We start from the raw sequence: 13,065 nt of genomic DNA, 5'->3' as shown, positions 1-13,065 counted from the left end.
TTTTTTATTTATTTATTTATTACACCTATGCACGTGCACATGGGAGTGTATATTTGCACAATTATTGTTGGATTGATTGTATATAATTAGAGTGGCACTAATTATATGTATATTTAAATTTTAAATATTCACTCATTTTTCATTACACACATTTAGGTTGTGTATGTGTGTATTGGTTATTCACTGGTAATTATTTAATCGTATTGATTAATTTATGGATTATCACATATCATTATTATTTTTATGATTTATACTTGATTTATGTAGTTATTGATTGAGTTTAATGAGTACAGATTGGATATAGAGATATATATGCACTTTAATAGGAGCGCGGCACTTTAAATACCTTTTCTGAGTATGGCTACCAATAATTCCAAATAGCGAACACTAAAAAAGCAGCACTTCAGAAAGAAAACTAAAAGGTGACCCTTCCAGAGGCATTGGTGGTTAGACTCTTTGGCCTTTCTGCTGCTTTCACCTGGTGGTCTGTCCTGCAAATAGTTTTCTCTGTTCCCCATCACACAAGTTCTCTGGCACATGTAGCGGTTGGCCATTATCTGCTAACCATTTGGCTGTCCCAAGGGAGCTTAGAATTATCAGTGGACTCTGTGGGCAAGGCTAACGTTCCCCAATATGGGAACACACAATATTGCAGCTTGTTCTCTAAGTGTCGGCTAGCTTTTGTCTTTTTGGGGTGCTGATTTTGGCCAAGACTCCTGCATGGAACACTCACCCCCCCAGAGACTGACACTGCTGTCCAAATATGTTCCCTGTGCTACTTCATTGACACACACTATACAAGAAGTGTGTAATATCCAGGACACCAGGCGTGACACCAGGACACAACTTACAGTAAGCCTGCCAAGGAATGCTAGAGACACAGAAAAGTTGGGAGAATAAGAAGAAGGCCTTCTGTTGTTTGGACTATCATTATGCTGGACTAACTGGACCCAGACTAAGTTTGCTTTACACCCCGTGTAACATCTTGTCCTGAGATTGGTTGGGATACATAGGATCTTTATCTGCCTGATTCTAGACGTATGTGCCTATGGAATTTATGTGCCCAGTGGACACTTGTTCCTCACTTCATTCCCTCCCCACCTCCTGTTGTCAAAACACTGACATGTGAATGAGCAACAAGTTGGATCCAAGTGGTATGTGTGGAGCAGATAGACAATTTGCCCATTAGGGCCCCTTCTTTTCTGGGGGACATTGCATGTAACTGGTCTCATCCATAACTGATAGTCCTTCCAAGAGCAGCTTTCAAGTCATGTGACTTCTGTGTAATGCCAATCCCAACTAGAGATGAGGTGATGGGAGACATCTTGACAGAGTTGGGCCACAGGATCCCCCCACACATGGTCTACTTGGCTGCACCCCCCTTTTGGCAGTCTGCACAACTCCACCCCACCAAGCTATGTAGAAGTCCCTGGATGGAATGAAGAGCTACTCCAAACGTGAACAATGTAACGTGAATGGAGTGTTCTGTGTAAACTGTTGCAGCATTTCACAAGAGGAAGCAAACCAAGATTGGGAGTAGCTGCAGACAGCAAGCAGACAACTTCAATCTTTATGTATCCCAGCTTAGGATTGAAGGAGCTGGTTTACCTCTCGGAAACATGCAATCCTATCTGCTACAGTCCTAAAGCTGGACTTGCCAGAAAACACTTCGTTTGGACATTACCAGAAATTCCAGGTAAGCAAGATTGTCCAGTGCAGCTGGAGCTAGCAGAGTCCTGCAATGCTTTAGGGACATGCAGATCAGCTCCAACTGCAATGAAGAAGATTGCCGACCTGCAAAGGCTGAAGAAGACACAACACAGTGCACTGTCCAAGAGAAATAGAACATTTATTACCAACAATCAATAGAAAACTATAAAACATCTTAAAAATTGTAACTAAACTAAAATTGCTGCCTGAAATAGGCTCCAAGGCTGGGCTGGTCCTTGTCTGGTTCCACCTCCAGGGCTTGCTCCAGGGCCGGGATCCAGCGGCACATCCAGCCCAGGAGGCCACGAATGTCAGGATTGGGGAACAATGTAGAAAAAGCCAAACAAAATGTATTATCTGTAATAAAAAAGGAGGCAGACTTGCTTCACACAACAACAGCATGCAATGCTTGTCTACCTTTGTCCATTATCCTGAAAGCACTCTATGCTGTTGTCACCTCATAATTGGAACACAGAACTTACATTTCTTGCCTGGATGATATCATGGCCCAAGGAGTGAGCTTGGAATCCTTAGTCCTAGATTACCCGCTTCCCACCCGCAATGTACTGTGGCCAGGCGGCAGCTACAGGCAAAGCAATGTACTTGTACGTCACTCTGGCTGAACCAATACAGGAGGAGCGTCGCACACCCGAGCCGGAACACAGCGCTCCCCCACCCCCGACTGCTGTGTCTGGTGGATACAGCGGAATGAAGATCCCAGTGATTGTGACCCGGTGATCATGTGATCTCTAGGTGATCCCAATGTAAGCAGTTGTTATGAATCAATCTCATTAATAACAGCTCTGCTTCTCCTCCTAGTGAGCTGTGATTGGCCCACAGCTGTCACATGATACATGGGGCCAAATACCAGGGCCCTGTACCATGTGACCAGCTCCAGCCAATCACAGATCACTATCTTGAGCTGTCAAAAATCTAACTCACTGATGACAGTTGATGAATGAGTTCGGTTCTGACATCAAGCTTTGCATTGCAGGAGAAATGACCATTATTTCTCCTGCAAAGAAAAGTGTGGAAAAACAATCCCTGATCACCCCCCTCCCCCCCACAGTAGTACAATGGTTACTATGGTAACATCCTACTATTCTGATACAAGTATTTAAAAAAAAAGTTAAATACCATATTGAGAATTTTGTTTTAAAATTTATTTATTTTTTATTTTTTTTAACTACTTGCCAACCACTTACCTGCATTTTGTGGGCGAGCAGCAGCTCTTGGCAAAGTGGTGTAATCTGCATCACTTCCTGTTTTGTGGTGTCAATGCGCCTGCGCCCCCCAATACCCCCCCTGGTCAGTCCAGGGAGAGAAGAGAGAACACGGCACCGAGTAAAAGCACCACTACATTGTACACACACGTTAGATTAGCACATTTAACCCTTTGATGTCCCCGTCACCCAGCCAGTGCCATTAGTACAGTGTCAGTATATAGAATGTTTCACTGATCTCTATATTCCTGCCACTAGTGACATCACATAGTGTCAGGGTCAGTAAGCCCCTCCCAGCCAGGGTCAGCTGGCGTTAGATTGGCCGCACACTGTCGCACTCACGCTATAGGTCGCTGATCACCGCCATTACTAGTATAGTGTTTGTACGGATCAATATATTGATCATGAACAGAACTATACTAGTGCCGGCTTTGTATAGTGTCCCCAATACTCAGTGTTAGCCGGATCGGCCCGGTCACTGCCAGCACTAGTGTTCAGCCCCTCCACTGTTCTTCACAGAAGATTTGTACCAATTGTGGGCCAAGGCAATTTATACACCACAATACATGGCGACACCCAAATTCAGCTCTTGTCACACAATTCACATGGAACTCTATCACCGTTTATGAAATTAAAACATTTTTGGGCCGAACCCCCAACATGGACATTACAGAACAGAATGAATTGCAGTCATATTGGTCCGCAGACCCGATTCATCGTATGTCCGTGTTCTCTGCTGGTACATATATGTCCAACATAGACCAGCAATGTACTGGAACGTCGCTGGACTTGGAGTGGTTATACCGGGAGGATGCTTGCAGCTACAGGCATCATTCTAGTGCTGGTTTATTAGCTGGTGGTCGGCTTTCATGTAAAAGTAATCCTAGTGGCCAATTAGCTGCAGAATTGTTTTTACGATCATTTTAAATGATTTCCTATAGCAGCAAATCTGATGAGATGAATGAAGTGGGTGTAAAGTGGAAGCAGTGGATCTGCAGGGAGCAGCATCTTGAGCACAAAGCACTTTATGTTGTGGATGGATTTGCACACGGTTCAGTTTCCTTCATTTATTGATAAACCCCATAAGACCAATGAAGTGGGTGTAAAGTGGAAGCAGTGGATGTGCAGAGAATAGGATTTGGAGCCCCGAGCTCTTTATCTCTGAATGTCTCCACATATTTGTAGTGTATTTGTGATGATTTCTGTGCACACACAATAGGACAGCGCTGTGACACATAATGCTCTTCTAGATGACAGGGAATCCTTCCCTTTGTTACAGCAGCAGTCCGCTAGAAGGTTTTTGTAGGTTTGGAGTTGTTACACATAGCGCGGGTTTTATCCATTTATAGTGATGACATCATTGCCCAAATCTGGGGGTCACCAGCCATTTCCACCCTTTACTCCCAGCTGGGGGGCTTTGTATCCATATACCAGATGTTCTACAGGACTAAATCTACAATTAGCTCCACTGATCTGACCAGTCTTCCAGCAACACCAAATCCTGTTCCATGTTACAGGTACCTCCAAGTTCTATATGTAGTCTGGGGGTCCCTGTGGAAGTCCATGTGTGGACATGTCTACCTATGATAAATGACAGGCTAAACCCACCTGGAGACTTTCTCCACACCTGGAGTGTGCTGAGTTCTTGGAGAACGTCTACACAGTGTTTCCAGATTGGCTTTATCACCCCAACGAGCTCGCTCCAGTTCATGGATGTCATCATTATGTTTGGAGGATCTCACCAGTCAGGAGCCTTTCCTGTCATCCTACATGTTCCCTTCTGAGGATTGTTCTATCCTTCCAAACAAATGTATGAAATCATGGATGAGTCCTCCTTCTATGTGATCTAGAAGATCTTCAATCACAATGTCTTTATGGATGAAGTGGATGGCCCAGTTTATATATTATTTATTGCTTTACAGCTTTATTCCCTCCAGGATTCATTCTTTATTTATAGAACCATTCAAGGAAGTGTTCTTACTTTGAGAGATCTCCACCACCATTCCTCGGTGACCATTACATCCTTGTCATTTATGTCTAACATCTTCATTATGAGTGGATTGATAGATATTTTTATACTTTAGGATGAATTTTTGCATTTTTTTTACCCAAAAAGATCTGTATTGGAGGTCTCTGTTTTATTATGTATTTTGTTTTTATCTTGTGTTCTGTGTCTTTAAGACTTTTCTATCTGTAGTAAAATATATTATATAAACAGTTGGTTGCATAAGAGTTAGGTTTATTGTTTCTTACTTTTTTTAGTTCTTTTTGATCTTCCCTGGTATCTCTGTAAGGTAGATACAATGCAGGAATGGTTATTAGGGGACGTTTCTTGGGGCTGCAGTTCCTATGAAATCCACAAGATGGTGATCTCATTTCTCCCCAGACAGGAAGTCTCCATGGAATACAGACAGGAAGTGATGTCAGGTACAGACAGGAAGTGATGTCAGGTACAGGCAGGACATTCCGAGAGGTGAGTTGGGAGGAAGCAGATCGGAGACATTTGTGGACGTGGCAGCAGAGGAGGTAGTAAGTTGTTATTTCCTATTTACACCCAGTAACTCCCCATCATGTCCGTCCTCTTCCTCCATAGTCACGTCCGTCCTCTTCCTCCATAGTCACGTCCGTCCTCTTCCTCCATAGTCACGTCCGTCCTCTTCCTCCATAGTCACGTCCGTCCTCTTCCTCCATAGTCACGTCCGTCCTCTTCCTCCATAGTCACGTCCGTCCTCTTCCTCCATAGTCACATCCATCCTCTTCCTCCATAGTCATGTCCGTCCTCTTCCTCCATAGTCACTGTGACGTCTTTTATCTCCAGCAGATGATGATACACACATATATAGTGTGGGAACCCAGATGAACCCCTTCAGGGGCAGAACATTCCCCCACTTCCGGGGCCGGAACATTCTCCTCATTGTGGAGATAAATTCTAGTAATATGGTCCTCTAAACAAACAGCACTGACAATAAATAGACAAGACAAGGACCATCCTGACCATACATGGCCTACAAAGGGCAATGATGACACTACACAGGCAGCCAATGGGCAATCATTACACTATGCAGCCAACACAATGATGGAGTGCCGGGGTCAGGAGTATGGAGCATAGAGCCCCTTACATTGCTGGGCAGGAGGAAGGAAACATTCCCCAGCCGGCCATGAAGAATATGTTCCATCATTGGTGTCAGAGGGAGGGAAATACTGAGGGGTCTGAGGGAAGTAGAGGAGCTGAGGGGCTGTGAGGGTTTAGTAAAGCTGAAAGACTTTAGGGCCCCTGAAGGGGGAATCTGGGACCTTTTAGGGGTAGTCAGGCTGCAGGGCTTTGGGGGAATAGGGGGCTGAAGGGCTCAGGGGACTCGGAGGGAGGGGAGGTCTCTGGGTCTGTGGTGCCCCCCCCCCACACCTGTACTTTTTTTTCCGACCGTACAGAACTGGCAATCTTAACCATCTTATTGTCTCACTGGTCATGTGATATGTTCTGGAATATCAAGTAACATAGAGAAGGACATTCCTTCACTCAGTGAGCACTTGTTCTTAGAGGAGTCCTGATTCAGCTGCAAACCAGAAACAAAACAAACCCAACAGAGAAAAGGGAACTTCTGATCCGACAGACCAAGAGGGTTCCAGGTCCTTCAAGATGTAACAAACACTAAACAGTCCAAACTAAATGTGTTCCCATGGGGGGAGTAGTCCTTACATGTCCATCAACCCTCCTATTCCCCCCTCACATCCACATCCTATTATTGTGTGACCAATACCATCCAAATCATTCTTACTTTCATTTCCCAAAGTTATCCGTCTACAAGGAGACCTGTATAGATCACATGATGGCACCAATGAGGATGGAGGAGGACCGGAGTCACATGACTGAGAAGATACTAAACCTCACCCTGGAGATCATCTACCTGCTGACCGGAGAGGTGAGGAGGATTCTGGGAGGTCACATGACATCACTCTCATCTCCATTAATAAAACACAGACCTGACCGGAGAGGTGAGGAGGATTCTGGGAGGTCACATGACATCACTCTTATCTCTATTAATAAAACACAGACCTGACCGGAGAGGTGAGGAGGATTCTGGGAGGTCACATTACATCACTCTTATCTCTATTAATAAAACACAGACCTGACCGGAGAGGTGAGGAGGATTCTGGGAGGTCACATGACATTACTCCTATATCTATTAATGAAACAGCCCTGACCGGAGAGGTGAGGAGGATTCTGGGAGGTCACATGACATCACACAGACCTGACCGGAGAGGTGAGGAGGATTCTGGGAGGTCACATGACATCACTCTCATCTCCATTAATAAAACAGACCTAACTGGAGAGGTTAGGAGGATTCTGGGAGGTCACATGACATCACACAGACCTGACCGGAGAGGTGAGGAGGATTCTGGGAGTCTAACATGATATTCCTATTGGTTCCTCAATACAGAGATTTCCTCTTCTGAAGTCAGGTGATCATATGACCATCACAGTGCCTCCATGTGACTCCCTAAACCCTGAGAGACACAACATGCAGAAGATTCTAGAAGTCACCAAGAAGATGATGGAGCAGCTGACAGGAGAGGTGAGCGGTGCCGGGAATTCTGGGACATTCTCCAGTAACAGACAAGGGATGTGTCTGGATGGTGACTGTATCATTGTGTGTGTCAGGTTCCTATAAGGTGTCAGGGTGTCACTGTCTATTTCTCCATGGAGGAGTGGGAGTATTTAGAAGGACACAAGGATCTCTACAAGGACGTCATGATGGACAATCAGCCGCCCCTCACATCACCGGGTAAGAGGAGACTTTATTGTAAAGGAGAGAGCAGTACGGAGGATCCACCTAGATCCCCCATCATCTGATAAACACATAGAAACAATGGATTCAGTCTCAGGAGATGGGATGAAGCAGTGTGGGACCTCTGCAACTTGTCTCATGTGGACATCTAGGCCACCACTGATTGCTGAATACCAAGATTATGAGTCCTGACCCCTGCACTATATACTCTATGTTGTACATTACATACTCCTGACCCCTGCACTATATATTCTATGTTGTACATTACATACTCCTGACCCCTGCACTATATACTCTATGTTGTACATTACATACTCCTGACCCCTGCACTATTAATATTATACAGGATTTATGATGCCAACAGTTTGCTTAGCGCTTTACAATATGACAGGAGACAATACAGCAACAATACAGTTCAATACAAGAGGAAAATGAGGGCCCTGATCCTTGGAGCTTACAATCTAGGAGGAAGAGGCTAGTAGTACAAAAGATAGTAACTGTGGGGGATGGACTGGTAGGAGTAGAAGATTCCATTATTAGCTGAGGGCAGGATAGGCTTCCCTTAAGAGTTGGTTTTCAGAGATTGCCTAAAAGTGAGCAGAGTAGGTGATAGTCTGATAAATTGGGGTAGAGAGTTCCAGAGGATGGGGAAAGCTCTGGAAAAGTCCTGGAGATGAGCATGGGAGGAGGAGACAAGGGAGCTAGAGAGTAGGAGGTCTTGCGAGGAGCGGAGAGTACGGTTTGGGTGATAGTTAGAGACAAGATTGGTGATGTAATTTGGGGCAGAGTTATAAATGGCTTTATATGTTATTGTTAATGTTTTGAATTTTATCCGTTGGGCAATGGGAAGCCAGTGGAGGGATTGACAGAGAGGGGTGGAGGACACTGAATGGAGGCCAGTGGAGGGATTGGCAGAGAGGGGTGGAGGACACTGAATAGAGGCCAGTAGAGGGATTGGCAGAGAGGGGTGGGGGCCAGTGGAGGGATTGGCAGAGAGGGGTGGAGGACACTGAGTGGAAGCCAGTGGAGAGATTGGCAGAGAGGGGTGGCAGATACAGAACGGTTAGTAAGATGGATGAGTCTGGTAGCAGCATTCATGATAGACTGAGGAGGGGATAGCCTGCGATGAGGTCGGCCAATGAGGAGGGAGTTACAATAGTCAAGGCGAGATATAACAAGGGAGTGAATAAAATTGCTTAATGGTTTTTGAGGTTAGGAACGGGCGTATCTTGGAGATGTTGCGGAGTTAAAGTCTACATGATTTGGACAGCGATTGGATTTGGCGGTGAAAGGACAGATGGGAGTCTAGGATTACACCTAGTACCCTGGCATGAGGGGAGGGACTGATGGTTGTAATATTGATCTTGATGGAGAAGTCGGGGGAGGGGGCACGGGCTGGGGGGAATACTAAGAGCTCAGTTTTGGAAAGATTGAGTTTGAGGAAGTGGAGCGACATCCATGCCAATATGTAACTTAGTAGGTTAGTAATGCGAGAGGAGACTGAAGGGGCGAGGTGAGGAGGAGACTGAGGGGGTGAGGTGAGGAGGAGACTGAAGGGGTGAGATGAGGAGTAGAAAGATAGATTTGTGTGTCATCAGCATAGAGATGGTACTTAAAGCCATGGTAGTTTATCAAATGACTAAGGGAGGAGGTGTAGATGGAGAAGAGAAGGGGTCCGAGGACAGAACCTTGAGGGACCCCTACAGAAAGAGAGAGTGAAGAGGAAGAGGCGGCATTATAGGTAACGCTGAAGGAGCGCTGCGATAGGTAGGAGGAAAACCAGGAGAGAGCAGAGTCTCTGAGGCCAAGAGTGTGGAGTTTTTTGAGGAGGAGGGGATAGTCAACCATATCAAAAGCTGCAGAGAGGTCAAGTAGTAGGAGTATGGACTAATGGCCATTGGTTGGGAGGAGTATGGAGTAGTGGCCATTGGTTCGGATGAGTATGGAGTAGTGGCCATTGGTTGGGTAGAGTACAGAGTAGTGGCCATTGGTTGGGATGAGTACGGAGTAGTGGCCATTGGTTGGGATGAGTACGGAGTAGTGGCCATTGGTTCGGATGAGTATGGAGTAGTGGCCATTGGTTGGGTAGAGTACAGAGTAGTGGCCATTGGTTGGGATGAGTACGGAGTAGTGGCCATTGGTTGGGATGAGTACGGAGTAGTAGCCATTGGTTGGGATGAGTACGGAGTAGTGGTCATTGGTTGGGATGAGTACGGAGTAGTGGCCATTGGTTGGGATGAGTATGAAGTAGAGGCCATTGGTTGGGATGAGTACAGAGTAGTGGCCATTGGTTGGGATGAGTACGGAGTAGTGGTCATTGGTTGGGATTGGTGCGGAGTAGTGGCCATTGGTTGGGATGAGTACGGAGTAGTGGTCATTGGTTGGGATGAGTATGGAGCAGCGGCCGTTGGTTGGGATGAGTACAGAGTAGTGGCCATTGGTTGGGATGAGTACAGAGTAGTGGTCATTGGTTGGGATGAGTACGGAGTAGTGGTCATTGGTTGGGATGAGTACGGAGTAGTGGTCATTGGTTTTAGCAGTTAGTAGATCATTAGTGAGTTTTAGTAGGGCGGTGTCAGTGGAGTGTAGTGAGCGAAAGCCAGACTGTAAAGGGTGAAGAAGTTTGTTGTCGGTGAGGTGGAAGCTCAGGCCATTGTAGACTAAGCGTTCTAGGAGTTTAGAGGGAAATGGCAGCAGGGAGATGAGTCTTAAGTTGTTCAGGTTGGTGGGGTCCAGGGAGGGCTTGTTAAGTATGGGAATGATGTGCGCATGCTTTAGAGGGGAGAGGAAGGCACCAGTAGAGAGGGAAAGATTGAAGATGTGAGTGAGGGAGCATAGGATGGAAGAAGAGGGTGACCGTAGTAGTTGTGAGGGGACAGGATCCAGGGGGCAGGTGGTGAGACGGGCTTCTGAGAAAACCTTAGTGACCTCTTCGGTAGTAGTGAGGTCAGAAGAGGAAAGTGTTGAGGGAGGTTTAGTATAAGGTATGCTAAGTGGGATGGATGTCTGTGCAGTGGCGATGCCCCTACGAATTGCGCAATCTTGTTTTTGAAATGATTTGCAATCTCATGAGCAGTGAGTGAGGTACTGGGTGGAGGTGGAGAAAGTAGAGAGTTAAAAGTGGAGGAGAGACGATGAGGACTGGATGACAAGGTATTAATAAGAGTGAAAAAGTCGTCTTGTTTGGCAGCATGGAGGGAGGAATTGTATGTAAAGAAAGCAGATTTATATCGGGTGAATGCTTGCTGGGATTTGGATTTACACCACAATTGCTCCAACGCACAACTATGTTGTTTAAGATGTCTGGTGTGGTCAGTCTGCCACGGATGTAATGGTCGGGGCCTGATGCTTAGTGGTGTTAGAGGACCAAGTGAGTCTAATGTGGATGAAAGTGAACTGTTGTAGACAGCAGTGGCCAGGTCAGGGCAGGACAGGGGAGAGATTCTGTCATAGAGTTGGTCAGTTGCAGAGTGGAAAGGAGCCGGGTTCAAGTTGTGAAGGTTTCTGCGGGTAATTGTTTGCTGCTTGGAGGGATAGGTGTTTGATGATGAGGAGACTGTGAAGGTGATGAGATTGTGATCAGAGAGAGGAAAGGGGGTGTTTGTGAGGTTGTAGGGAGTGCAAAGATGGGAGAAAACAAGGTCTAATGTATTCCCATCAGAGAGAGTGGAGGACCGTATACATAGTGCTAATGTATACCAAGTCCACCGCCACCCCTCTGTCCAAGTATACCATGTCCACAGTCACCCCTCTGTCCAAGTATACCACGTCCACAGTCACCCCTCTGTCCAAGTATACCACGTCCACCGTCACCCCTCTGTCCAAGCATACCACGTCCACCGTCACCCCTCTGTCCAAGTATACCACATCCACCGCCACCCCTCTGTCCAAGCGTACCACGTCCACCGCCACCCCTCTGTCCAAGCGTACCACGTCCACCGCCACCCCTCTGTCCAAGTATACCACGTCCACCGCCACCCCTCTGTCCAAGTATACCACGTCCACCGCCACCCCTCTGTCCAAGTATACCACGTCCACCGCCACCCCTCTGTCCAAGTATACCACGTCCACTGCCACCCCTCTGTCCAAGTATACCACGTCCACCGCCACCCCTCTGTCCAAGTATACCACGTCCACCGCCACCCCTCTGTCCAAGCATACCAAGTCCTCCACCACCCCTCTGTCCAAGTATACCTGATCCAAGGCCACCCCTTTGACCATGTATACCACGTCCATCGCCACCCCTCTGTCCAAGGATTTTCTCACCTCCAATCTAACCTGTTTCTTGATGGTTAAATCCCATCTCACCTCTTCATGTTGTCTACAGTAAACATTTAAGCTTCCACTGATAACAGAAGACTAATACTGTGAGTCCTGACCCTTATACTATATAACTTGTACATTACATACTCCTGACCCCTGCACTATATACTCTATGTTGTACATTACATCCTCCTGACCCCTGCACTATATACTCTATGTTGTACATTACATACTCCTGACCCCTGCACTATATACTCTATGTTGTACATTACATACTCCTGACCCCTGCACTATATACTCTATGTTGTACATTACATACTCCTGACCCCTGCACTATATACTCTCTGTTGTACATTACATACTCCTGACCCCTGCACTATATACTCTATGTTGTACATTACATACTCCTGACCCATGCACTATATACTCCATGTTGTACATTACATCCTCCTGACCCCTGCACTATATACTCTATGTTGTACATTACATACTCCTGACCCCTGCACTATATACTCTGTTGTACATTACATACTCCTGACCCCTGCACTATTTACTCCATGTTGTACATTACATCCTCCTGACCCCTGCACTATATATTCTATGTTGTACATTCCATAGTCCTGACTTCTGCTCTCCCCCCTCCCCCCACTGCTATATATACACATAATATGGATTCTCTTTTGTTCCCCCCATTTCCTCCCAGCTGGACATTTTATATCGGATGATGTGATTGGAGCACAGACTTTTACATGGTGATAATAATGTGATAACATCCTCCAACTTTGGCCCCTTAAACAGAAAGTGATAATGAGGGAGGAGTCAATACCCCAATGATGGTGGTCTTCAGGATCAGTCCAGTCTTCATCTTGGTTGTTCTCCCCCCATCCTCACTCTCTGACCTCTGGTGGGGCTCAGCCCCGTTGTTCTTCATGACTAAATCATGGACTAAATAAGGAAGTGCAGTACTTCTTGTGTTGGGAAGATTGCGATGAGTGATAGAGGGGGTGGGGACCCTCGTCCTATAATCCCCTCATCACTGTCCCTCCTATAAAAGACAGTTCTGGTTGTTTCCTCACTCTCTG

At 46.2% G+C, this 13,065-nt stretch overlaps 1 protein-coding gene across 1 annotated transcript in view; it reads right to left on the bottom strand.

Moving 5' to 3' along the window:
- Positions 1-13,065, bottom strand: part of LOC149461911 (uncharacterized) — a 122,988-nt gene that overhangs the window by 34,601 nt on the left and 75,322 nt on the right. Inside the window, exon 3 of the mRNA XM_089677656.1 lies at positions 1,357-1,361. Coding sequence (XP_089533782.1) covers positions 1,357-1,361 — 5 coding nt within the window. The remainder of the gene's footprint in view (positions 1-1,356; positions 1,362-13,065) is intronic.

Source organism: Staurois parvus, unplaced genomic scaffold (assembly GCF_062004578.1).
Source record: "Staurois parvus isolate SC_StPar_1 unplaced genomic scaffold, SC_StPar_1.0 ptg000191l, whole genome shotgun sequence".
Classification (NCBI taxonomy): domain Eukaryota; kingdom Metazoa; phylum Chordata; class Amphibia; order Anura; family Ranidae; genus Staurois; species Staurois parvus.
Note: the sequence above shows the minus strand (reverse complement) of the source record. Positions and strands in the feature narration are given on the sequence as shown.